The sequence below is a fragment of the Scyliorhinus canicula genome, chromosome 14 (assembly GCF_902713615.1).
Source record: "Scyliorhinus canicula chromosome 14, sScyCan1.1, whole genome shotgun sequence".
In the NCBI taxonomy this organism is placed as follows: domain Eukaryota; kingdom Metazoa; phylum Chordata; class Chondrichthyes; order Carcharhiniformes; family Scyliorhinidae; genus Scyliorhinus; species Scyliorhinus canicula.
Genome location: NC_052159.1, coordinates 67,791,940 through 67,819,476, shown reverse-complemented (window position 1 = coordinate 67,819,476; position 27,537 = coordinate 67,791,940). Strand labels below are relative to the sequence as shown.

The 27,537-nt window shown below is 48.1% G+C and overlaps 1 protein-coding gene across 7 annotated transcripts in view; it reads left to right on the top strand.

Annotated features, from left to right (window-relative positions):
* Positions 1-27,537, top strand: part of LOC119977798 (high-affinity choline transporter 1-like) — a 280,545-nt gene that overhangs the window by 111,666 nt on the left and 141,342 nt on the right. For all 7 annotated transcript variants that reach the window (XM_038819017.1, XM_038819018.1, XM_038819020.1 and 4 more), the window contains one exon: positions 1,252-1,365. In XM_038819017.1, the coding sequence (XP_038674945.1) occupies positions 1,252-1,365 (114 nt within the window). The remainder of the gene's footprint in view (positions 1-1,251; positions 1,366-27,537) is intronic.

The following is a 27,537-nucleotide window of genomic DNA, read 5'->3' as shown; positions in this document are numbered from 1 at the left end:
GTGTGAATGTGAGTGGGAGGACGCGAGTGCGTGTATGTGTGTGAATGTGTGAGAGGACGCGAGTGTGTGTGTGTGTGAATGTGAGTGAGAGGACGCGAGTGTGTGAATGTGAGTGAGAGGACGCGAGTGTGTGTGTGTGAATATGAGTGAGAGGACGCGAGTGTGTGTGTGTGTGTGAATGTGAGTGAGAGGACGCGAGTGTGTGTGTGTGTGTGTGTGTGAATGTGAGTGAGAGGACGCGAGTGTGTGCGTGTGTGAATGTGAGTGAGAGGACGCGAGTGTGTGTGTGAATGTGAGTGAGAGGACGCGAGTGTGTGTGTGTGTGAATGTGAGTCAGAGGACGCGAGTGTGTGAATGTGAGTGAGAGGACGCGAGTGTGTGTGTGTGTGAATATGAGTGAGAGGACGCGTGTGTGTGTGTGAATGTGAGTGAGAGGACGTGAGTGTGAGTGTGTGTGTGTGTGTGTGAATGTGAGTGAGAGGACGCGAGTGTGTGTGTGTGAATGTGAGTGAGAGGACGTGAGTGTGTGTGTGTGTGAATGTGAGTGAGAGGACGCGAGTGTGAGTGTGTGTGAATGTGAGTGAGAGGATGCAAGTGTGTGTGTGTGTGTGAATGTGAGTGAGAGGACGCGAGTGTGTGTGTGTGTGTGTGAGAATGTGAGTGAGAGGACGCGGGTGTGTGAATGTGAGTGATAGGACGCGAGTGTGTGTGTGTGTGAATATGAGTGAGAGGACGCGAGTGTGTGTGAATGTGAGTGATAGGACGCGAGTGTGTGTGTGTCTGAATGTGAGTGAGAGGACGCGAGTGTGTGTGAATATGAGTGAGAGGACGCGAGTGTGTGTGTGTGAATGTGAGAGACATACGCGTGTACGTGTGAGGGAGAGGGAATGGCGTGTGTCCAATATTAGAATCAGCTTTCCAGCATCATTCCCCCCATTAAAAGTGATAAAAGGTACACATTTTAATCAGAGAAACTTTAATTATTACCAAATTAATATGTGCATATATATATATATAGCTAGAAAAGACTTGCTTACATTTGATTTATATGTTCGCACCTATTTTGTGGCAAAAAAAGGTGTCAACATTATGAGATTACTGGAGGTTCCCCAATGCTCACCTGGGAGGTCATTTGGGATTCTGCGGCCCAAAATTTGGGAAACCCTGTTGTAGACTATGTATATTGTATGTAGAAATGAACTGAAATAAATGACAGATATAGTTTCTAATCATCTTATATCTGTTACATAGCCACGTGGGTTGGTGGTGCTTACATTAATGGCACAGCAGAAGCAGTCTATGTTGTTGGACTTGGATTCATATGGACACAAGCACCCATAGGATATGCAGTAAGTCTTATCATCGGTAAGGAAATATTGTTTTTTACAAACGCTTTGCATTTTGTTATTGATGTAAAAACATTAATTTGGAAGGACATGTTTTGGGTCAAACAATAATTAGTTTTCATTTCTATCATTATGCCCTGTCACTCATTTCATTATTTTCTTTGCAATATGCAATGGTACAATTTTTCTTCAAAACCAAAAAGGAATTAAATTAGCAAGAAAAACTAGACTATTTTAAATTACGTTATGCTAGAACAGTTTAACTTTTTTTTTGCTCACCCAGATATAGGGTTGAATTTTCCACTTCCATCAACACATTGGAATCGTGGTGGGTGGGGCACTACATAGAACATAGAACGATACAGCGCAGTACAGGCCCTTCGGCCCTCGATGTTGCACCGACATGGAAAAAGACTAAAGGCCATCTAACCTACACTATGCCCTTATCATCCATATGCTTATCCAATAAACTTTTAAATGCCCTCAATGTTGGCGAGTTCACTACTGTTGCAGGTAGGGCATTCCACGGCCTCACCACTCTTTGCGTAAAAAACCCACCTCTGACCTCTGTCCTATATCTATTACCCCTCAATTTAAGGCTATGTCCCCTCGTGCTCGCCACCTCCATAAATCTGGTGCGATGGAGAAAGTTAGTTTCCCGGCAGCAGGAAATGAGTTTGGAATTTATTCTCCTGACTTTGATGGTGGGTTAAAGTTCCCCACTGATTAATGTCAAAAATTACATTTAAATTCATGAGCATTTCATGAATGCTCAACTTGCTGGAGTTACATTCTCTCTCCAAACTAAGAACCCCCCTCCCTCCCAGCAGATAATTATAACAAGCTGTTTCCTAACAATGTAAGGGGTGCACCTGGTGAGCTTCACTTCATCCATGAAGTCAGAAGGTAATTCTTTCACCCTCATTTAAGAATGTTTCTCTGAGATATTGGGTACCTACGGCATAAGCTTTGCCCAAGGCTGGGCAGGGATGAAATGGAGGCAGGACTGGGGGAGTGACTGGGTGGAGTAGAGGGGATGGTGTTGAAACTGAGAGGGAAGGAGCTAGTTAGAAGTGGACAGAAGGGCGAACGTAGATCATGAGAGGGGAGGGGGAAACAGGGAAACAGAGGCAGGACGGGTAGGTCATTTGTAACACATCAGATGTGGGGGAGACGGGTGTTGTTCTAGACAGGGAAGATGAGAGTTGTGGGGGAGAGACAGATGTTCGCATCCGGCTGCTGTTGAGTAAAGATTCAAGAGTTCTCCACCTTTTCACAAACATCTTTATTTTCCTTGAGCACAGCTCTGTCCAAAACTCTTATCACCACATCCCATGCTCCACAAAGACTACCTGCAGCCACTTTACATATCAGTGTCAATTATTGGACACTTAATATGAACGAGACATCTAATTGGAATGACTCTGAACCCATTCCTTGACAACAGAGGCAGAATTGGGGACAGTCAAAGAACAGACTGGAGTAGTGAAAGACTGTCTTGGGCCTGAGGGAATGCTGTCGGAAGCATCGTGAAGCAACTACCCTGGGGATGAGGCTATGCTGTTGGTGGGATATTGAATAGACTATCCTAGGACTGAGGCTATGCTTTTGCAGGTCTATTGAAGAGACTATACTGGGCTGAGGCCATGCTGCTTGGTCCAAGGTGGACCAGGCCATCAACAGCATTACCCTCATCAACCCTTTCTGTTGGCTCCTCCAAAAACTCCAGCAAGTTAGTAAAACACGATTTCCCATGTAGAAATCCAAGCTGGCTCTTCCTAATCACACCATGTTATTCCATGTGGCTATTAATTTTATCTGAATAATTGTTTCCAGAAGCTGACCCACTACTGATGTTAAATTGACCGGTTTGTAATATCTGGGGCTGTCGTTGCAACCAGTTCTGAACAAGGACGTAACATTTACAATTCTCCAATCCTCTGGCAGCTCCCTGAGCCTAGGGAAGACTAAAAGATTATGGCCAACACCCCTACAATTTCCACTCTCATTTCCTTCAATATTCTTGGATGCATCTCATCTGGTCCCGGTACCTTGTCAACTTTCAGTACTGACATTGTATTCAACACTTCCTCCTTATTAATTATGAACCCTTCCAGGGACAGAGTTTCCTCATCTGTCACTACGTCCTGGGGAGTATTTAGCTCCTTGTTAAAGATGGAAGCAAATTTATAATTTAATACCTCAGACATGCCTCCGCCTCCATTTGTAAATTCCCTTTTAGGTCCCTAATCAGCCCTACTCCTCCTTTTACCACCCTTATACTATTTATATGCCTGTAGAAGACTTTGAGCTTTGACAAACAGTCATCGGACTTGAAACGTTAGCTCTTTTCTCTCCCTACAGATGCTCCCAGACCTGCTGAGGTTTTCCAGCATTTTCTCTTTCGTTTGAGATTTCCCTTTATATTAACTGTTGGTCTTTTTTCATCATCCCTCTTCGCTCCTCTAATGTGCTTCACCTCGCCTCTGAACCATATTTCTCTTTGTTCTCAACTTTATTTTCTACTTGACATCTTTCATAAGTACACTTTTTCTTCCTTATCTTAACTGTTATCCCCTTTGTCATCCAGGAAGCTCTGAATTTGTTTGCCCTCCCTTTCGCTTTTAAGGAGCATTTCTGTTTTGAAGGTAGCCCATTGTTCAGCTACAATTTTTCCCACCAATCTTTCAATTCCAGTCTAATCAGCCAAGCTCCGTTTTGCCCCATTGAAGTCGGCTCATCCCAGTTAATTATTTTTACTCAGGATTGCCTATTATCAGGTGGCAAAGTGGCACAGTGGTTAGCACTGCTGTCTCATGGCACTGAGGGCCTGGGTTCGATCCTGGCTCCGGATCACTGTCCGTGTGGAGTTTGCACATTCTTCCCATGTCTGCGTGGGTTTTACGCCCACAACCCAAAGATGTGCAAGGTAGGTGGATTGGCCACGCTAAATTGCCCCTCAGTTGGAAAACTCTAAGTTTATAATAAAACATAGGATTGCCTATTATCTTTTTCTATCATCATCCTAAACCTTGCAATACAATGATCACTGTCTGCTAAATGTTTTCACGCTGACGCTTGATCTACATGGCCCACCTCATGTCCAAGCACCAGGTCCAACAGTGCATGCTTTATTGTTGGATGACACACTGCTGTAGAAAATTGTCCTGAACACAATCTCGGAACTTTTCCCCTTCTCCATCCTTCACATTACAACTGTCCCAGTCTACATTCAGGTAATTAAAGTCCTCCATTATAACTTGTATAATGTTTGCATCGCTCTGTAATTTCACTGCAGACTTGTTCTTCGACATTCTTCCCAATGGTTGGCGGTCTATAGACTACACCGAGTAATTAACTGCATCCTTTTTCTTCCTTAATTTTAGCCAAATTGATTCTGTCTTTGAACCTTTTGTGCATCCTCTTTCTGCAGCACAGCAATGTTCTCCTTAAACAACCACCACCCCTTCTCATTTCCTATCTTTTCTGAACACTTTGTACCTAGCAATCTTCAGCACCAAGTCTTGCCCTTTCTTAGGCCCGGTCTTTGTTATCTCCACAACATCATATTTCCACAAATCAACCTGTGCACGTAACTCCCCAATCGTATTGACTATATTTTGTGCAATCACACACATGCACAGTATCCCCGATTTAAAATGTCATTACTTTCTCCCAGGGGCATATTGAAGAGACCGTCCTAGGGCTGAGATCCTGCTATCAGGGTCATATTGACAAAACTATGCGGGGGCTAAGGCCACACTGCCAGGAGCATATTTAAGAGACTGTCCTGTGGCTAAAGACATTGTGTCAGGGGTATATTGAGAAGACTGTCCTGGGGCTGTACAGGCCATGTTCGCAGATTGTGTAACATACCTTCTTGGTCCCGGCTTTGCCTCTCTGGGCAATGATAAGGTGCACAGAACATGGTCTATCACCTAAGTAATTTGCTCCCAGGGGGTTTGTGGTAGTCGCCACTGTTGTATATACATCACATATGAGGTGTGATACGGTAAGGCTCCTGTACTACAGGTACGGGAGTAGATCGCTGCCTGCTGGCTCCGCCCAGTAGGCGGAGTATAAATGTGCGTGCTCACCAAGCTGCAGCCATTTTGGCAGCAGCTGCGGGAGGCTCCACATCTCTGCGTAATAAAGCCTCGATTACACTCTACTCTCGTCTCGTCATAATTGATAGTGCATCAATTTATTAAGCAGAGATTTTACAACAATGGATCTCCGCATCAAGCCGGATCACCTGCAGCTGCACCCTCAAGCAGACAATGCCAAGTCAGCCTTGGCGCATTGGCTAGCTTGCTTGAAGCCTACATCGGATCTGCGACAGAATCACCCTCAGAGGCACAGAAGCTCCAGATCCTGTAGACGCGGCTGAGCTCTGATATCTTTCCCATCATCCGGGACACGCCTACCTACGCTGAGGCCATGGCGCTACTGAAAGAGTACTACACTCAGCAGACCAACAAAATCTACGCCAGGCACCTCCTGTCCACATGGCATCAACTCCCTGGTGAGTCTGTGGAAGATTTCTGGCGTGCCCTGCACGCCCTGGCGAGGGACTGCAATTGCCAGGCCATTTTGGCCGTTGAACATTCCGAACTCCTAATTAGGGACGCTTTCGTTACGGGCATAGGGTCGGCGTACATCTACCAGAGCCTCTTAGAAGGGGCTACCCTCGACCTCGCGGCGACCAAGAAACCCGCGACCTCACTAACGGTCGCCTCCTGTAATGTACAAGCGTACACACCGGACCGCATGGCGCCCCCCTCCTGGACATCATGGACCCCACCTGCGAACACCCCATCGTGGACACCACCAGCGACCGCCCCAGTCAACCCCAAGCCTGTGCCGCGCGGCAGCCAACCCCGGGGTACCCAAGTGGTACTTCTGCAGACAGACAAAGCACCCCCGGCACGGTGCCCAGTGCGGAGCACGCTCTGCAAGGCCTGCGGGAAGAAAGGACATTTCGCTGCTGTGTGCCAGGCTCATTGTCCCTGCACTCCCCACGTGCGAACCGTGGGCACCGCCATTTTTGCCTCCGCAACCTACGTGCGGCCCGTGGGCGCCGCCATCTTCCTCGCATCAGACCACGTGTGGCCTGTGGGCGGCGCCATCTTCCTCGCCTCTGACCACGTGCGGCCCTTGGGCACCGCCATCTTGCTTGCTTCAGGACACGTGCGATCTTCCCCCCCATCAGGCCTCGTACGGCCCGTGGGCGCCGACATCTTTAACGCCACACGCCACGTGCACCCCGTGGGCGCCATCTTCTTCCCCGCTTCAGGACCCCTGCTCGTCGGGCACCTCACGGGCTGCTCATCACTTGCAACTGTCGCCGACCAGCCAGGGGCTTTCCAGCACCAGCCACGCCTTACCTACATCACGATCGACCAGTTCCGATTGCACAACCACGCGACCGCATCGATGACAGTAAAGGTCGATGGGCACAAGACACCATGCCGTCTTGACTCTGGGAGCACTGAGAGCTTCATCCACCCCAATACAGTAAGGCACTGCTCCCTCACGGTACACCCATTATCCAGAGAATCTCCCTGGCCTCTGGATCCCACTCCATTGCGATCCGGGGGTACTGCACTGCCACCCTCACCATCCAGGGTGTAGAGTTCAGTGACTTCCGGCTCTACGTCCTCCCCAACCTCTGCGCTGCCTTGCTACTGGGGCTGGACTTCCAGTGCAACCTCCAAAGTCTAACCCTGATATTTGGCGGGCCGCTACCACCCCTTACTGTCTGCGGTCTCACGACCCTGAATGTCGACCCACCTTCTCTCTTTGCAAACCTCACCCCGGATTGCAAACCCATCGCCACCAGGAGCAGACGGTACAGTGCCCAGGACAGAACCTTCATCAGGTCTGAGGGCCAATGGCTGCTGCGGGAAGGTATTACCGAGGTCAGTAACAGCCCCTGGAGAGCCCAAGTGGTAGTTGTGAAAACTAGGGAGAAAAACAGGATGGTCGTTGACTACAGTCAGACCATCAATCGGTACACGCAGCTTGACGCGTACCCCCTCCCATGCATATCTGATATGGTCAATCAGATTGCACAGTACCAGGTCTTCTCGACTGTGGTACTGAAATCTGCCTACCACCAGCTCCCCATTCACAAGGCGGACCGCCCATACACCACATTTGAAGCGGACGGCCACCGTTACCACTTCCTTAAGGTTCACTTCGGCGTCACTAACGGGGTCTCGGTCTTCCAACGGGAGATGGACCGAATGGTTGACCGGTACGGACTGCGGGCCACCTTCCCGTACCTGTATAACGTCACCATCTGCAGCCACGACCAACAGGACCACAACGCTAACCGTTCCAAATTCCTCCACACCGCCAAACTCCTCAACCTAACGTACAACAAGGAGAAGTGCGTGTTCAGCACTAACCGATTAGCCATCCTCGGCTATGTGGTTCAGAACGGAGATCTAGGGCCCAACCTGATCGCATGCTCCCCCTCATGGAGCTCCCTCACCCCACTGCCACATGGCCCTCAAACGATACCTGGGGTTCTTCTCATACTACGTCCAGTGGGTCCCGAACTATGCGGACAAGGCCCGCCCACTCATTCACTCCATTGTTTTCCCACTGATGGCTGAGGCTCACCAGGCCTTCAACCGTATCAAGGCCGGTATCGCCAAGGCCGTGATGCACGCGGTCGACGAGACACTCCCCTTCCAAGTCGAGAGTGATGCATCAGATATCGCTCTGGCCACCACCCTCAACCAGGCAGGCAGGCCCGTGGCAATCTTTTGACGCACCTTCCAACCCTCCGAAATTCAGCACTCCTCCATCGAGAAGGAGGCCCAAGCCATCGTAGAAGCTGTGCGGCATTGGAGGCATTCCCTGGCCGGCAGGAGATTCACTCTCCTCACTGACCAACAGTCAGTTGCCTTCATGTTCAACAACACACAGCGGAGCAAGATCAAAAATGATAAAATCTGCAGGTGGAGAATCGAGCTCTCCACCTACAATTATGAGATTTTGTATCGCCCCGGTAAGCTCAATGGGCCCCCCCGATGCCCTATCCCGAGGTATATGTGCCAGCGCACAAGTGGACCGGCTCCGAACCCTACACAACGCTCTCTGTCACCCAGGGATCACCCGGTTCTTTCACTTCATAAAGGCCCGCAACCTGCCCTACTCCATTGAGGAGGTCAGGGCTGTCACTAGAGACTGCCAGGTCTGCACGGAGTGCAAACTGCACTTCTACCGGGCAGACCGTGCGCGCCTGGTGAAGGCCTCCCGCCCCTTTGAACGCCTCAACGTGGATTTCAAAGGACCCCTCCCCTCCACTGACCGAAACACGTATTTCCTTAATGTGGTTGACGAATACTCCAGACTCCCCTTCGTCGTCCCATGCCCCGATATGACGTCTACCACCGTCATCAAAGCTCTCAACACCATCTTCGCTCTGTTCGGTTTCCCCGCCTACGTTCACAGCGACCGGGGATCCTCATTTATGAGCGATGAGCTGCGCCAGTAACCTGCTCAGCAAGGGCATCGCCTTGGGGTACGACCAGCTACAACCGCCAGGGAAACTGGGGAATGGGACGGTCTGGAAGGCCGTCCAGCTGGCCCTGCGGTCCAAGAATCTCCTGGTCTCCCGCTGGCAGGGGTTTCTCCCCATCGCCCTTCACTCCATTCGGTCGCTAGTTTGCACTGCGACTAATGCAACCCTCCATGAACGTCTCCTTGCCTTCCCCAGGAAGTCCACCTCCGGGGTTTTGCTCCCAACGTGGCTGGCTGCTCCGGGACCTGTTCTCCTCCGCAAGCACGTGCGGCTCCACAAGGCGGACCCGTTGGTCGAGCGGGAACAGCTACTCCATGCAAACCCGCAATACGCCTTCCTGGCGTACCCCCGAAGGCTGCCAAGTCACAGTCTCCCTCAGGGACCTGGCACCAGATGAGTCCCCACCCGCCCCTCTGCCCCAGTGCCACCCTTCCTCCCCCCAGCGCCCCCCACCACAGCCCCCACTCCAGGATGATCCGTCCTCCCCTTGGTCCCACTCGGGGATGAAAATGAGGTATATCTGCTCCCGGAGTCACCGGCGACTGAACCGACGCCTGCATCGCCACCGGGACTGCGGCGCTCACAACGGCGGATCAAGGCACCCGATTGTCTTAATTTGTGAACTTTTCCCAAAATGTTAACCGATGCATGTAAATAGTCTTCCACCACCCCCACTGGACTTCTTTTTAACAGGGGGTGAATATGGTAGTCACCACTGTTGTATATATATTGCATATGAGGTGTAATACGGTAAGGCTCCTGTACTACAGGTATGGGGGTAGATCCCTGCCTGCCGGCTCCGCCCAGTAGGCGGAGTATAAATGTGTGCGCTCTCCGAGCTGCAGTCATTTCGGCAGCAGCTGCGGGAGGCTACACATCTTTGCTTAATAAAGCCTCGATTACACTACTCTTGTCTCGTCGTAATTGATAGTGCATCAGGGTTCGAAGCATGGCATTGTGAAGCAGAGGGTGCAGTCACGGGCACGGTAGGCATCTGGATCCTGTACGTCAGTAGCTGAAAAGATGTGGGGAGGGTATTGGATGGTCTCTGGAGGGTTCCACAAGATGGTCTCATGGGTGCATGCGGCTCAAGAAGGGGAGGGTTAAGTTTGGCCAATGACAAACCAAGGGTATCAGGGAAGGCTGAATGGTAGCAGGGGGAATTTGAATGAGGAGGCAGTAAGTATGGAGGAGAATGGGAGGACCATGGTGGGTGATAGGGGGAGGTTGGAAGCTGTTCTCCCAGGCAAAGGTCAGCAGCACCATTTTTGATTTCACCTGAGAATAATCGATCTTGTAGATTCTTGTGGTATCTGGGAAGATTTCAGCACACGCTTTTTGGCCGATTGATGGAGTACCCTATAAATTTCCTGCATAATCCATGGAGAGCATGGCTCAGCTGAGTACTGGACTCAAGGGTCTGATGCACAATGATCAAGCTTGGCTTCTTAACTAATTTGCATATTCAGGCGAGAATTCATTAAGTTTAGGTGTTGCAGTGCATATGGTCCTAATTGGCATCTGATCCTTACAGAGGCATGTCAAAATGGATGTTGGGTCAAAAAAAAATCAAGGGCCATTTCTGCTGTGCAGAGGCAACATGGGTACTAGTAGTCTCCATGTTCCCAGTGGTCTAGTTATGGCATCCACGGAACCATGCTGGAAGTCATGACATAAGTAAAAGTATTGGAATCCACAGTTGTTGTCAAGGTTACTGGAGGACAACCACCAGGTGCCTGACTGTGGTTCATAGGACTTGGGTCTTCTGACTCTGGTTAAAACCCTAATTGTGAATGTGCAGTCACATCTGAGGGGAATGCTCTGCCACCTGATATCGTCCAGAATGTTCTCCTGTGAGGGGTGGTCTTGGTATGTGGTGTGCAGATTGAGGGCAAATCCAGAGCTAGAGATTACACTCCTTCCTTGTAAATGGAGGCAGACCATTCAACAGGAACTGACATTAATTGCTCAATTGTAAACATTCAGAGATACAAGGAGAAATGCAGTCTGCAGCCAATGCTGCCTTGTTAATAGCTATGATTGGAAGGATAAGAAGGGCCCATCTCTAATTGGCACAACTCAGGAAAGATCGTCATCCTGAGTATCGGGAGCAAGCATGGCCCCAGGACATCTCAGATGCTAATGAAAAACAGCCAAATCCATGAAAATGTTTGGTGTAACCAAGGGTCTACAGAAGATGCAGCTCATACATGGAGATGAAAGACAATGCTGCAGGTGCCTTCGATTGTCCATGGATGAGGTAGCTCATAACTGCCATTTTCTCCATAAGGAACTCGTGCCACATGGACAGGAAGGGCATCCAGTGCCAATTGTTCTCAAATATTTTACCAGTGGGTCAAGCCAGGTCTCCCCCAGGAACATTTGCACAATGTCACAATTTGCAACCGACAAATGTATATGGGAGATAACAGATGCCTTTTTCAGTAAAACTCCCCATTGTTTGTGTGCATTACATGGATGGAGCAAACTGTAATCTCGAGCTTTCCACAAGTTCAGGATGCCATTGGCTGCACACACATGCCCTTGAGGACCCTGGCAGCAACCTGTGAGATCCATTAATATAGAAGGAATTCACTCCCTGAACGCCCAGTTCATTTGTGATTCCAGAAACCAGATTCCAGCATGTCTGTGCTAGATAACCAGGGGCATGGCTCCTGGTGCCAGAGATATATGAGGGACCTTGGCACTGAGAGGGTTGGTTCCTCAGTGATAAAGGGTACTTGCACTTCCGGTGTTTGGAATGTTCTTCTCTCCCTTATGTAATACAGAGAATATTCTGTACCATCGTTGTTTGTTGTGTCTTGTACAACATTGTGTGCAAAGGAGAGATGATTGGCCACAGGGAGACAAAAAGGAGATAGACATCGCCTCAGACGAGGATGACTTGAAAGGGGATGAATTTGAAAAGGACAAGGATTTAGCCGAGCCACATGAGGATGCTATTGTATGGGCACAAAGTAGCAGACGTGCTCATGACAACCTTGGAGCTACAGCATTCATAGAACACAGAACATACAGTGCCAAAGGAGTCCATTCGGCCCATCGAGTCTGCACCGACTCACTTAAGCCCTCACTTCCACCCTACCCCGTAACCCAATAACACCTCCTAACCTTTTTGGTCACTAAGGGCAATTTATCATCGACCTAACCTGTGCATCTTTGGACTGTGAGAGAAAACTGGAGCACCCAAAGGAAACCCATGCAGGCACGGGGAGAATGTGCAGAATCCGCACAGTGACCCAGCGGGGAATCGAACCTGGGACCCTGGCGCTGTGAAGCCACAGTACTATCCACGTGTGCAACCGTGCTGCCCTTGATACAGACATTGAGAATCTGGTGAAGTAGTGCTCCATGTGTAACTATGGGACTGGCCAGGAAGACCATGGGTACCGGTGCACAGTGAACTTCGCAGGCCTGTTCTTGGAATCGATGTTCCTTCTTATGGTCGACGCGCACTTGAAATGGTTAGAAGTACATCGTATTTCCTCCATGACGACACATACAACAATAGAAAAACTCCAGCAAACTTTCTGTACCCACGGCATACCAGAAGTCCTCGTATGTGATAATGGGACTTCTTTACCAGTGGAGAATTTCAGGCAAACATGAAGTTGAACGGCATTAAACACTCAGGTGCCTCCCTGATTCCTCGAGGAGAAGGGGAACGTGCAGAGTGATAGTGTACAGATCCAAGGTGGATGAGCCTTTAATGCCCTCACATGCTGGAACCACAACATCAAACAGAACATGGACATGTCTGGTGACGAGCTTTGACAATGTTCCCTGCCTGTCTCTGCATTTCCAACATTGCCCTCAGGGCTGATTCCAGATTCAGATTTTGCAGGGGACTGGTCTGCAGCAATCCTCCAAGTATCAGAGACCTCAGCTGCCACTGCCTACTGTGGATGGGCCTGTGAGATGATCACTAGATTGTGACCTAAAACCTACTCTGGAACTAGGTCCTACTGAGATATGTGTATATCCGTGTAGGTGAACATAGTGACAAATTTTAATTTAACGGTTCTTCGGCATTTTCATCTGGAATGATTTGGGATGAGGCTGACCTTTACCTTTTCTTGCTGACAGTTGGAATAGAGAGAAGAGATGATTAGTCATTGGCTGGGCAGGCCCTCACATTATAGGTCACTCACAGTCATTGCCGCATGTACACTGGATGGACCCTCATTGGTTCAGTATGCAGGAATGAGCTCTATCCTCTTCAAAGACCTCCGCCGCCGGCTCCACATGGATACAGAATGTCTTCAACTCCAGGGTCTACCCCTGACTCCTCAGTCTTGGCTCTCTCCCATCTGTTGTGCAGATCTTGGCCTGCATAAAGACAGATGGATTGATTGTAAACACTGGATGAAAGAGCAGTTCAGAATCATGCATGCCTGTTGTGTGTGCTGAGCCCTCGCCACCAAGGAATTAAGATGCTGTTTGCGCAAGAACATGGATGACATAATGAGCTTAAAGTAGCTGGCAGAGTTTTAATGCTGATATCCAATCTGTCGCTAGTCATGTTTGGCATCCCTGTGGACTCTAACCCTTAGATTGCCTCATATCTTTATGAGATTGAAAGTTTGGAGTGAGTAGAAATTTAATTTACCTTCGCAGAGCCAATCAGATCATATATCGTTTTCCTTCACTGCAGTGCAGTCCTTTTAATTTGGCCACAGGTGCTGACATCCATGTGACCTCCTCTCAGGGCAGCATGATCTGGTGGGAGGACCTCATGATCCTATCCCGAGGAAATAGACACTCCTGCCTTTCCTGAATGGCCTGCAGGAGAATTATGGAGTGGAGCATTTGGTTCTTTGTGGCAGCATTGAGAACCAGATCAAAACAACATACTTTTTTTTTAATAAATGTTTTTTATTGAGTTTTCATATTTTATATATGACAAATTACAAATTGTTAGAGAGAGAAAAAAAAACAAAAAAAAGGAAAACACAAAAATTTAACATGAATATTTACAGGTAAGCATCTTCATAACAACAATTGTGGCCGCCCCCTTTAGCCAGCATACATATTTTACATTCCCCAATATGGCCGAGGCACATGTTTATAGGCATTTATTTATAGTTTGGTTTTGGGCCTTGGCTTGCCATCAAACCCCCATACATACTTGACCTGCAGTGAGTGAATGCTTGTGTGGGTGCCATTTAAATATGGCATCGGGACCTTCGTCCCCTGAGGTAACGGCAGACATGAGATTTGACAAGATCCTTGATGATGCGTATCCAAAGGGCTGATAAGTAGAAGATTGCATGTATTAATCCAATTCACTGCCCAGCGGGAATCATACACTTTGCCTTCAGAATGGAACGTTCTGCCTATAGTCTTTGAGTTTATAATTATGATTTTTAAAATCGTAATGTTTGGCACAGTAGTTGCAGTGGTGTCCAGCTTTTGATCTGAAAAGCCCCGAGCAAATACTGACATAGACCTGTGGATTTCAGATTCTAACTTCAGGGATCTTAATGAATCAATAGAAAGCAGTGGTATCAAGGCAAAATAAAATATATAGCAAATTAATCAAACAATACAGAAACAATATGTTGAATTCTTAAGTTAGCAAACACAAGATTCTGATACCCTCATTTTCATACATCGATAAGGCTTGGTTTGAAATTTTATGTTTTAGACAGATCTAGGAAAACTACTTAGGCTGTCCATTTTGTATTGGATAAAGAATAATTAAAGTAATAAAGGCACTCAACGATTAATAATAAATTCATTGCTGTAATATGAACATTGACTACTAAAATAAATACCTAAAACAATATTTACATGAAATGTTTTTAAGTTATAGGTAAACCTTGATATGATCCCTGAGCAACTGATATTTTTGTTTAAATAGATTCAAATTAGTTGAAAGAATGACACAAGATATCATCTTTTAAAACGCTCACTGTGACTAAAAGCTCCATTGACTAAACACCATCTTTGTCAGCAACTTGTACTTCAACCCACAGAACAGAATGCACCATTTTTTATTTTAGCACGACTAAGAAAACACACTTTACATGTATCCATTACACTTTAAGTAGACATTCATAGAATCATAGAATTTACAGTGCAGAAGGAGTCCATTCAACCCATCGAGTCTGCACCAGCTCTTGCAAAGAGCACCCTACCCAAGGTCAACAACTCCACCCTATCCCCATAGCCCAGTAACCCCACCCAACAGTAAGGGCAATTTATCATGCCCAATCCACCTAACCTGCACATCTTTGGACTGTGGGAGGAAACAGGAGCACCCGGAGGAAACCCACGCACACATGGGGAGGATGTGCAGACTCCGCACAGACAGTGACCCAAGGCGGAATCGAACCTGGGACCCTGGAGCTGTGAAGCAATTGTGCTATCCACAATGCTACCGTGCTGCCCTCCATAATCAATTCCTCCATAATCAGTCCAAAGTGATTCTTAGCTCCCAAGGGTTTACTTCCGATCCTTTCCTTTCCCAAATTGGAAATGTTTAACTCCAGAACTGTCGATCATGGTGCAAGCTTTTCTGACAATTTTCCTTCAAGCTAAATCTAGGTAAACATTCCAGTCTTGTTTTACCCCCACCGTGAATTTCGTCTTTTCAATGTGAGCACCCACCCATCCTGTTCCATCTTTAGGTCTTTTTCTCCCAAACCTGGCAGAATAAACCATCAGCCAGTAACATTCAGTGATATTTTAGGAAGGTTTGTAAACTGATATTTACAATGGTTTCCTCTGCACCCCACCTCATGTCAAGGTTCATTGCATGGCCAGTTTCCCTCCCCTTCCTTGATCTTTCTGTCTCCATTTCCGGCAATAGACTATCTACTAATATCCACTACAAGCCCAGACTCCCACAGCTATCTAGACTGCAGCTCTTCACACGCTACATCCTGTAAGGACTCCATCCCTTTCTCTCAACTCCTTCGCCTCCGTTGCATTTGTTCCGATGATGCCACTTTCCAAAATGGTGCTTCGAAAATGTGTTCCTTCTTCCTCAGGCTGGCTTAGCCGCAGGCTGGCTTAGTTGTAAGACTATTAAAACCACAGTCTGGTGAATTGATGGTCACATCACCCCTCTCCCCTCCCTCCCAGGACAAGGATAGAGTCCCCCTCGTTCTCATATTTCACCCCATCAGCCTCCGTATGTAAAGCATAATCCTCTGCCATTTTTGCCAAATCCAGCGTGATGCCACCACCAAACACATCTTTCCTTCACTCTCTCTGTCAGCATTCCGCAGAGACCATTCCCTCTGAGACAATGTAGTCCACTCCTCCACCACACCCACCACCTCTCCCATCACCCAAGGCACCTTCTCATGCAATCGCAGAAGGTGCAACACCTGCCCCTTTACCTCTTTCATGCTTAACATCCCAGGCCCAAAACACTCATACCAGGTTAGGCAGCGTTTCACTTGCACCTCTATGCCTACCCTGAATTGCATGGGCTTTGCATCCAGATAAAACTGCTGGTTAACTCATCTTTAAATCCTAACTCTATCATTTAATCAAATGGACAGTTCAAAATATACCACTTTACAACCTGACATTCTTAACACTTCCTTAGCACATGGAGACAGGCAATCTGTCCACTGGCAACACAGCTGTCTTTGCTGTTGTCTGAAAGTGCGAATACCTTGCACCATTTTCCCGGTAAAATATTCTTGCCATTCCTTTACCTTTTAGTACGTTCATCACCCAGACCCATTGTCAGGCAGACTTCAGCACAGGTTTCATGATCCCATTCATTTTACCCTAAATCGAAACACAGTCCCAAATAATCTTCTAAAACTTACAATTGTAACAATGTAACCGATCCAAAAACAACATGCCCCATCAATTTCCCCCCGCATTCTGCCCTGTGAGTTTTTATTTTTCAATTTAATGTTAAGATTTCTAAAACTTTGGATCTGAAAAAACTTGCTGTTTATTTTAACATTGAAATCTTTAATTCACTGTTTGTATTTAGTTTCCCTCCACTCTCCATACAATAACTGAAAGATGGATTTTAATGCTTTGGGAGCAAAACTCAGGAAAGATATTTTGCCTTGCATTACAGATTCATCTGAACTAAACCAGACTTTAAATGGTTAAATTATGAGGAAATGTTGCATAAACCTGGTTTGTGTTTCCTTGGGTTCCTATGAAATTTGGTAAGGTAAACACAAAGTAATTATTTCCTCTGGTGGAGGAATCTAGAGCAAAAGTTTACAAAACTATAACCGAAGCCAGAATGCACCTATTCTTGTGAACTCTGCCAAAAGGTGTGAATGATGGGTCCATTGAAATTTTCAGGCCCACAAATTGATCTCTTTTTCTGAGCTGAGTGTATAATGGGATATAAATGAAGATTGAATAAACAGATTTGAGATGCAGATCAGCCACAATCTAACTGAGTGACAGAATTGGCACATGGTCCAAATGATCTTAAGACATTTTAAAAAAGAAATCAGGAAGATATGTGAAAATATTAACAAGGAGTTTCTGCCACATACAAATAGCAAATGCTTAAGTGGCATCTAAAATGGTAAATTTAATCCATGATTGGCGCATGAAACATTGGGTTAAATTCATGTCTTCATTGCCTAGGTGGTAAATCCAGCACAGGAGTTCATTTGTCTGCACTCTCCCCACTTGTGTCAGTGGGAGCGCATCCCACCTCCGGAACTCGACCCTCATTTGCTCCACCAATCGAGATAAGTTCAACTTGTGCAACCGGCCCAAGTCCCTCGCCACCTGTATATCCAAGTATCTACAACTGTCCCCTACTAACCTAAACGGCAGCCCCTCAGCCAACCCTCCTGGCCCCTCGCCTGGACTACAAACAACTCACTCTTTGCCATGTTCAGTTTATACACCGAGAACCGGCCAAATTCCCTAAGGATTCCCGTGATTTCATCCATCCAACCACTAGATCCGTGATGTATAAGAAACTCTGTCCCCCCCCCCCCCCCCCCCCCGTAACCTACCCCTTCCAACCCCTAGAAACTCGGGAATACACCTTATGAACATGCGAACAGAACGAAAACTCTTCCCTGTCAGCCGACCAGCCCTCCATGGGTCAGACCCCCCCCCCCCCCCCCCCATTTGCTCCATGAACACCCTCAGTTCCTTTGCCATTGCCTGCACCCTACCCGTTTGTGAACTCGACCGGTCCAGGCCGGGGTCAAGGACTGCGTTAAAATCACCTCCCATAATCCGCCTGTGCGAGTCCAGGTCAGTTATCTTCCCCAGTAGTCTCTTAATAAAATGCACATCATCCCAATTTGGGGCATATACATTGACCAAAACTACCCTCATCCCCTCGAGCTTGCCACTCACCATGACAAATCTGCCTCCCCCATCCGAGATTGTGCTACCCACCTCGAATTGCAACCGTTTGTTAGCCAAAATCGTGACCCCCCTGTTTTTAGTATCCAGCCCCGAGTGGAAGACCTGGCTAATCCAGCCCTTCCTTAATCTGACCTGGTCAGTTACTTTCAAATGAGTCTCCTGAAGCATTATTACGTCCGCCTTCGGCACCCTCAGATGGGCGAACACACGTGCCCTCTTTACTGGCCCGTTTAACCCTCTAACGTTCCAGGTGATCAGCCTGATTGGGGGGCACCGTGCCCCCCCCCCTCTGATCAGCCATCTCCTTTATTGGGGCCGCCCCAGCCCCTGTGTCATGCTTCCCCTGGCCCGCCTCCTGGCAGCCCCCACCTCCGACTTCCTCCATGTTACCAAACCCATGTCCCACCCTCGTCAAACTCCCCTTCTACCCCCAGCAACAACACCCTGTAACCTAACTGAAGTGTTGGCTAGTGTAGACTTGAGAGATGAACAGACACTTCCAACTCTGATGAAGGTTCAACTCAATTTTATTAACTACTTCTAACTAACTAACACACGATGATTGTGGGTCTAAATGATGCTGACTTAAACGAGAGACCTAAGCCTTGTCCGAACCAATTGATTCTCTCAGCACGTGTTGTAAGTCTGTGCTGGGCTGGATGAGTTCCTGTTACATTCAGAGGCAGCACCCAGAATGAGCGGGAACCGTGGTGCCCTCTGCCTTTATTCTAACTGGTGATTGGCTGCGGTGTTTGTACATGTTGATTGGTCCCTGTGTGTGTCCATCAGTGTATGTCTGCACCATGATATACTGGTGTACATTATGACATCCCCCCTATTAGAAAAAAAATGTTGATATAGACATGTGATAATAAATAGTGTGGGTGTGTGGAGAGTGTACCTAGCTACGTGTGAGGTGCGAAGGCATATGTACAAAGCTATATACAGGGAACAAGACTATTTACAGAGGAAGGTGCCTGGTGCAGATGACTACCATGAACTGGGACAACCAACAAATCTATTTACAAATCACTGGATAACGAATGCAACAATAAAGGATATAGGAAAAAGAACATTTCAGAGAGTCTACATGTGTACAGAGTACATAAATTCAGTCTCTGAGGTGGGCGACGAACTCTGGTTGACCGTCTCAAGGGTGGGGCAATGGCTGGCGCCTCAGGAGCCGTGAGGGCTGCAGCATAGTCAGGGGCAGGCAGAGCGACCGGAAGCGCCACACAGTCCTCGGCGGGATCAGTAGAAGAGCTGGTCGGAGGATCCCGTGACGACCCTGGAACCAGACGAAGAGCACGCCTGTTGAGGGGCCGAATGGATTCATCTGGTAAGCGAACCAGGAAGGAGCGGGGGGCCACCTGCCTTAGAACAACAGCAGGCGCAGACCAGCCACCATCCGGGAGGTGGGTGCGAACCTTGTCACGTGGATAGATGTCGGGAAGGTCAGCAGTCCGTGAGTCGTAGGAAGTTTTCTGCTGCAGTTGAGACATGTGCATGCGGTGGAGCACGGGGACATAATCGAGGTTGGGAGCGAGAATTGATGGCACCGTCGTTCTGAGGGTGCATTTCATTAGTAGCTGAGCAGGCGACAGGCCGTGGAGAGCGGGGCGGAGCGATAGGCCAGCAGAGCGAGATGGAAATCTGAGCCAGCGTCGGCGGCCTTGCTGAAGAGCCACTTAATGATGTGGACCCCCTTTTCCGCCTTCCCATTGGAATGGGGGTATAGGGGACTGGATGTAGCGTACTCGAAGTTGTAGTGTCAGGCGAAGCCGGCCCATTCCTGGCTCGTGAAACAGGGGCCATTGTCTGACATGACCGTCAGCGGAATGCCATGTCGGGCAAATGTCTCCTTACACGCCCTGATCACAGCTGAGGATGTGAGATCGTGCAGCCTGATGATGTGCGGGTAACTGGAGAAGTAGTCGATGATGATGACGTAGTCCCTGCCCAATGCATGGAACAAGTCGATGCCGACTTTGGTCCAAGGCGATGTGACGAGCTCATGGGGCATCAGGGTCTCCCGTGGTTGGGCGGGCTGAAAACGCTGGCAGGTAGAGCAGTTGAGCACCACATTGGTGATGTCATCATTGATGCCCGGCCAGTAGACGGCTTCTCTGGCTCTGCGGCGGCATTTCTCGATCCCTAAATGCCCTTCATGGAGCTGCTCCAACACTAGCTGACGCATGCTTTGTGGAATGACGATGTGATCCAATTTCAGGAGCACCCCATCGACAACCGCCAGGTCATCTTGGACATTATAAAATTGTGGGCATTGGCCCTTGAGCCACCCGTCCGACATTAGGCGCATCACCCGTTGCAGAAATGGATCAGCCGTCGTGATCACACGGAGTTGTGATCGACCTTGAGAGAATATCGACAACGGCAAGGTCCTTGCCAGGAGTATAGATCAGTTGAAAGTCGTACCTGCGCAGCTTGAGCAGGATACGCTGGAGGTGAGGCGGCATGTCATTCAAGTCCTTTTTGATAATATTTACAAGGGGGCAGTGGTCGGTTTCAATCGTGAACTGCAGAAGTCCATAGACGTACTCGTGGAACTTCACGACTCCAGTGAGAAGCCCGAGACACTCTTTCTCAATTTGCGCATAGCGCTGCTGCTCTGTGGGGGTCATCGCCTGCGACGCATACGCAATGGGGCCCCATGACAAGGCCTCGTCTCGTTGCAGGAGCACGGCACCAATCCTCGACTGACTGACATCAGTAGAGATTTTGGTCTCTTTGGTCGGGTCGAAAAAGGCCAACACTGGGGCTGTGGAAAGCTTGGCCTTCAGCTCCTGCCATTCACGCTCGTGGGCAGGGAGCCATCGGAAATCGGTGGTTTTGCGAATCAGGTCTCTGAGGGCTGTGGTGTGCGAGGCGAGATTCGGGATGAACTTCCCGAGGAAATTCACCATACCCAGGAACTGGAGGACCGCTTTCTTGTCCTCGGGCGTCCTCATGGACGTGATTCCTGCAATCTTGTCCTCGTCCGGACACACCCCCTGGTGGGAGATGTGATCCCCCAGAAACTTGATACTTGACTGGCCAAAGGAGCATTTGCCCCTATTGAGGCGGAGGCTGTGTTCGTGGATGCGCCTGAGGACATGCTGAAAGCGGGCAATGTGTTCCTGCGGGGTGGTTGACCAGATAATAATGTCATCGACATATGCCCGGACGCCGTCGATTCCCTCCATCATCTGCTCCATGATCCGGTGGAAAGCTTCGGACGCAGAAATGATGCCGAATGGCATCCGGTTGTAGCAGAACCTGCCAAAGGGTGTGTTGAACGTACACAGCTTCCTGCTTGACTCATCTAGTTGGATCTGCCAGAAACCCTTCGAGGTATCCAGTTTTGAGAATAGTTTGGCGTGGGCCATCTCGGACGTGAGCTCCTCACGTTTCGGAATCGGGTAGGGCTCCCGCATGATATTCTGATTTAAATCTTTATGATCAATACAGATCCGCAGCTCGCCGGACGGCTTCTTGATGCAGACCATGGAGCTTACCCAGTCTGAAGGTTCTGTGACCCTAGAAATGACTCCTTGGTCCTGCAGGTCCTGGAGCTGTTGCTTGAGGCGGTCCTTGAGGGGACTCTGTGAGGTGCGTGAACGACAGGCGTGGCGTTGGGCTTGAGTAAGATTTTGTACGTGTAAGGGAGCGTGCCCATGCCTTCGAAAACATCATGGTATTGCTGGATGATGGACTCGAGCTGCGCCCTGAAGTCTGTGTCAGAGGATGCAGACACATCGCTTGAAGAGAGAGAGTGTACTCTCTGCACTAAGTGGAGCAGCTTGCATGCCTGCGCACCAAGCAAGGAGGCTTTTGAGGCAGCAACAATCTCAAACGGGAGAATGACTGTGTGAGCACGATGTGTCACCTCAAGGCGGCAGGATCCGCTGGCGGCGATGGCATTGCCATTGTAGTCCAGCAATTTACACGCAGATGGCAGGACAGCAGGCTGTACGCAGAGCTTGCGGAAATCAGATGACGCAATGAGATTGGCAGAAGCGCCAGTGTCCAGACGGAACCTGACGGGACCGGTTGACCGTAAGGGTGGCACACGACTCATCATCCTGGCTGACGCTGTGGACGTGGACTGGTTCAGTGTCACGGTTGGGGGACATCCTGTTGGTAGTAATGACGCTGATTTGGAACGGGATCTGTGGGTCATTGCAGGCATAGTCAGAATCAAGGTGTAGAGTAGGTTCATTGATGGCAGGCTGGATAGCCCTGACGTCTCTGTGGGGCTGGGTGGACCTTCAAAGAGCAGCAGGCAGGGAAGATCTGCACATTGCAGCGTAGTGGCCTCATTTGTCACACTGCAGGCAGCGTCGGGACTTCGCGGTACATTGTCGCTTTAAGTGGGCGGAGCCGCAGTTGCCGCACGCCGGAGCGTTGGGACGTTCATTGCGCCACCGCGCATGCGCGGGGTGATCCAGTGTAGTGAACATCTGTGCGAAGTGGTCCGTGACGTCAGCACGCTCGCTGCGTGTAAGCGCAGGACTCCGCGAAAAGCGCGCGAAATGGCCTCCATCATTCAGATCCAAAGCCTGAAAAGATTTAATCATTTGGACCCATTCTGCCTCGTAAGGGGCTTGCCGCGCCGTTTCAGCAGCTTGGATGCAGGAGTAGCGCGTGGAAGCATTTTCATGAAGTACACAGGTCTCAATGGCCGTAGAGAGAGTGAGCTGCTTTACTTTTAGTAGCTGCTGGCGCAGAGCCTCAGATTGAACACCAAAAACAATCTGGTCACGGAGCATGGAGTCAGAGGTGGACCAGTAGTTGCAGGACTGCGCAAGGACGCGGAGGTGGGTAATAAAGGACTGGAAAGGCTCGTCCTTACCCTGAATTCGTTGCGGAAACGTGTATCTCTCAAAGCTCTCGTTGACCTCGACCACGCAGTGGCTGTCGAACTTCAGAACCATGGTCTTGAACTTCGATTTGTCCTCCCCCTCATCGAAGGTGAGCGAGTTGTAAATGTGCGGAGCGCGGTCACCGGCTGTGAAGAGGAAGAGAGCAATCTTCCGTGCATCCGAGGCAGCTTCCAGGTCCCTGGCTTCGAGGTACAGCTGGAAGCGCTGTTTGAAAAGTTTCCAGTTCGAGCACAGATTCCCTGCAATGCGGAGAGGCGGCGGCGGGTGAATGGAGTCCATTCTGTAGGATGGCACGAGACTGGTGGAAGGTAGATCACTGAAAAGTAGGTCTCAGAAATGCGAGCATCCCTCAACTCCTGGTATCATGAAGTGTTGGCTAGTGTAGACTTGAGAGATGAACAGACACTTCCAACACTGATGAAGGTTCAACTCAATTTTATTAACTACTTCTAACTAACTAACACATGATGACTGTGGGTCTAAATGATGCTAACTTAAACTAGAGACCTAAGCCTTGTCCAAACCAATTGATTCTCTCAGCACGTGTTGTAAGTCTGTGCTGGGCTGGATGAGTTCCTGTTACACTCAGAGGCAGCACCCAGAATGAGCAGGAACCGTGGTGCCCTCTGCCTTTATAGTGTGTGTATTCTAACTGGTGATTGGCTGCGGTGTTTGTACATGTTGATTGGTCCCTGTGTGTGTCCATCAGTGTGTGGCTGCCCCATGATATACTGGTGTATATTATGACACTAACCCCAGCCATAAACCAGCTATATACACACCCCCACCTAGCTTCCGTAGACCAGCTGACCCAGCTAGCCTGGTGACTCTCGATTCCGTCACCAACAAGTCTCCTACCTGTTGTTCCCTATGTGCCATGCCCCCCCCCCCCCCCCGCCCATCGATACCACTTCCCCAAACCAGACTCGAGCAATTGCTCTGAAAAAAACCAATGAACAAAGAAAACCCCGACGCTAGTGCAAATCAAGTAGTACAAAATAAGTAATAGGCACTTCCAACCACCCCGATCAGAACACAAAAAGCCCCCAGCACCAAATACCTTAACATCCCTCTTTTCCAACAAAAACTCGAATACAGAAGAAAAAAACAAAAAACAAGAAAAACATGTAAACACCACTCAGTAACTTTTAAACTTAAATCCAAAAGTCCTCAGTTCGGCGCCAGCCCTTCTCTCTTGGCCAGTTCCATCACGTCCACGGGCTCCTCAAAATGATGGTGCTGTCCCTCGTGCATGACCCAAAGGTGCACTGGGTACAGCAGCCCAAACTTCACCTGCTTCTTAAACAAAATCACTTTTACTTGCCTGTAGCCTGCCCTCCTTCTGGCCATCTCCGCGCTCAGGTCCTGGTAGATGCGCAAGTCACTAATGTTCCAATTGCAGCTCCGTGTGCGCTTGGCCCACTGTAGCACCCGCTCCTTGTCCAGGAACCTGTGGAACCTGACAACCATCGCTCAGGGGGGCTACCCGCTCGCGGCTGCCTAGCCAACGTTCTGTGCACCCTGTCCACCTCCAACGGGCGAGGGAAGTCATCATTCCCCAACAGCTTCTGGAACATGTCTGCCACATACGCGGCGGCATCCTCTCCCTCAGCCCCGTCCGTGAGACCAACGATTCTTAAATTCTGCTGGCGGAATATATTTTCCAGGTCCGCGACCTTTTCCAAAATCCTTTTTGTTGGTCTTTCAGACTCCCCATCTCCACCTCCACCACTGTTTGGTTATCCTTCTGCTCCTCCAGCATCATCTCCAGCTTCTGGATCGACCGATCCTGGGCTCCAGGTGCTCGATTGATTTCTGGATCGGGTCTAAACGGTGAAGCCCTCTTGGATGACCTTCGCAGAGGCTTCATTGTTGGCTGGGTTGTCTGCCCCGGGGTCCGGACATCGGCCATATTGTCCTCAGCAGCAGCTTCTACACTGCCCTTGTTTGCCCACTTCTTCAACTGTTTATGATACTTTCTGCTTCTTAATTCCATACATCTATATCTGCAGTCAGTGCCTGAGTGCCTATGCCTTCAGATCCAGCACTCAAAAGTCCGACCGGAGCGAGAGCCACCAAATGTGCGTCTTACTCCCTTATGGCCGCCATCGGAAGTCTGTCCACTGAAATTTCCGACCAGTTGTATGTGAACCATCAGTCCATCAGTGGAGCAATCACGCTGCTAAAATTTGGCACAAATGTTCGATCAAATCCACACATGCCAAGGAATCGCATTATTTTCCTTTGTCTCAAGGGTATTGGAAACTCCTCAATAACTTTTGTTTTCACATCCCGTGGGACCATTTGACCCTGTCTGATTGTGTGGTCAAGGAAAGTGACTTGGACTTTTCCAAATTCACTTTTGGCTAGGTTTACCACCAAACCCGCCTCCTGAAGTCGATCGAATAACTCCATCAGATGTTTTAAATGTTCTTTCCATGCCTGGCTGTAAATTACCAGATAGTCGATGTATACCGCACAATTGGGGAATTCTGAAACGACTTGGTTAGTTAACCGTTGAAATGTGCTTGGGGAGTTTTTCATGCCAAATGCCATAACTTTGAATTGGTATATACCATCTGCAGTCACAAAAGCTGAAATCTCCTTCGCCCTTTTGGTAAAGATACCTGCCAGTAACCTTTCAGTATACCCAATTTGGAAATAAAAGCGGATTGTCCCACCTTCTCAATGCAATCCTCCAAATGTGGGAGAGGATAAGAGGCCATTCCTGTAACTACATTAACCTTTCTATAGTCCACACACGACCATTGGGTACCGTCTGGTTTAGGTACCATCACTATGGGTGAAATCCATTGGCTGCAACCCACTTCAATTATGCTATTTTTAAGCATACTTTCAATCTCTTTTTAACTTGTGCCAATTTTAAAGGGTTAACTCAAAATGGATGTTGTTTAATTGGAACACCATTTCCCACATCTACATGTATAGCTATTTTAGTGCTTTCCAACTTATCTCCACAAGCTTGCCCATGTGATATCAATAACTCTTTCAGGTCAGTCTGTTTTTCCTCTGAAAGGTAACTCAACAATTTATCCCAATTTTTAAGAACATCCTCGTTTTCCAATTTAATTGAGGTATGTCAAATTCAAAGTTATCTGGATTCGGTTCGTCACTTTGAGTTAGAATCATTGACACCTTCCTCCTTTTGCTCTCCTTCCCTTTCAAAGTACCTTTTAAGCATATTCACATGACACACTCGGTGAGTTTACCTTCTATCTGGCGTTCTTGCCACATAATTCACCTGACTTAATTTCCTTTCAATCTGATAAGGTCCAAAAAATTTGCTTTTAAAGGTTCACATACAACTGGTAACAATACTAAAACTTTATCTCCACTGGCAAAACTACAAACTTTTGCTTTCTTGTCTGCTACCTGTTTCATTAATGTTGTGCAACTTCTAAATGTTGTCTAGCCAATTCACCTTCTCTATTTAATCATTCCCTAAAATTTGACACGTAATCCTATAATGTAAGTTCCAATTTTTCACTCACCAACTTTTCTTTAATCAATTTAAGTGGTCCTCTTACCTCATGACCAAAAATTAGTTCAAAAGGACTGAATTTGGTTGACTAATTAGGTGCATTCCTAATTGCAAACAGTACAAATGGAATTCCTTTCTCCCAATCCTCTGGATAATCTTGACAATAAGCCCTCAACGTTGTCTTTAGTGTTGGATGACACCTTTCTAATGCTCCCTGCGATTCTGGATGGTACACAGTTGATTTAAATTGTTTTATTCCTAAGCTATCCATAACTTCCTAGAATAACCTTGAGGTAAAATTTGATCCTTGATCCGATTGTATTTCTGTGGGTAGTCCATATCTAGTAAAGAATTTAAGTAACTCCTCCACAATCTTTTGAGCTGTAATATTGCGTACTGGAATGGCCTCTGGAAACTGAGTAGACACATCCATTATAATCAAAAGAAATTGATTACCACTTTTTGTTTTAGGAAGCGGTCCTGCACAATCCATTAAGACCCTTGTAAAAGGTTCCTCAAATGCTGGAATGGGTATTAAGGGTGCTGGTTTTATCACTGCTTGGGGTTTCCCTATCACTTGACACGTGTGACATGATCGACAAAATGTCCAGGCCAATAAAAATAGTTTTGGATTTTAGCTTGAGTTTTCCTTACGCCCAAATGACCTCCCACTGGTACCTCATGCGCTACTCTCAACATCTCCTTTCTATACCTTACCAGCAATACTACTTGATAAACTTCCGCCCCTTTTTCATCTACCTGCATAGTTAAAAGTCTCCATTTTCTCATCAAGACATCACCTTTACGATAATAACATTCTGGTATACATGCAGATTCCTCTTCCGCGTATGCTTTCTGATATATCTGTTTTATTTCAATATCGTTCTGTTGTAACTCCGCCCATTTTCCTGAAGTAAAAAT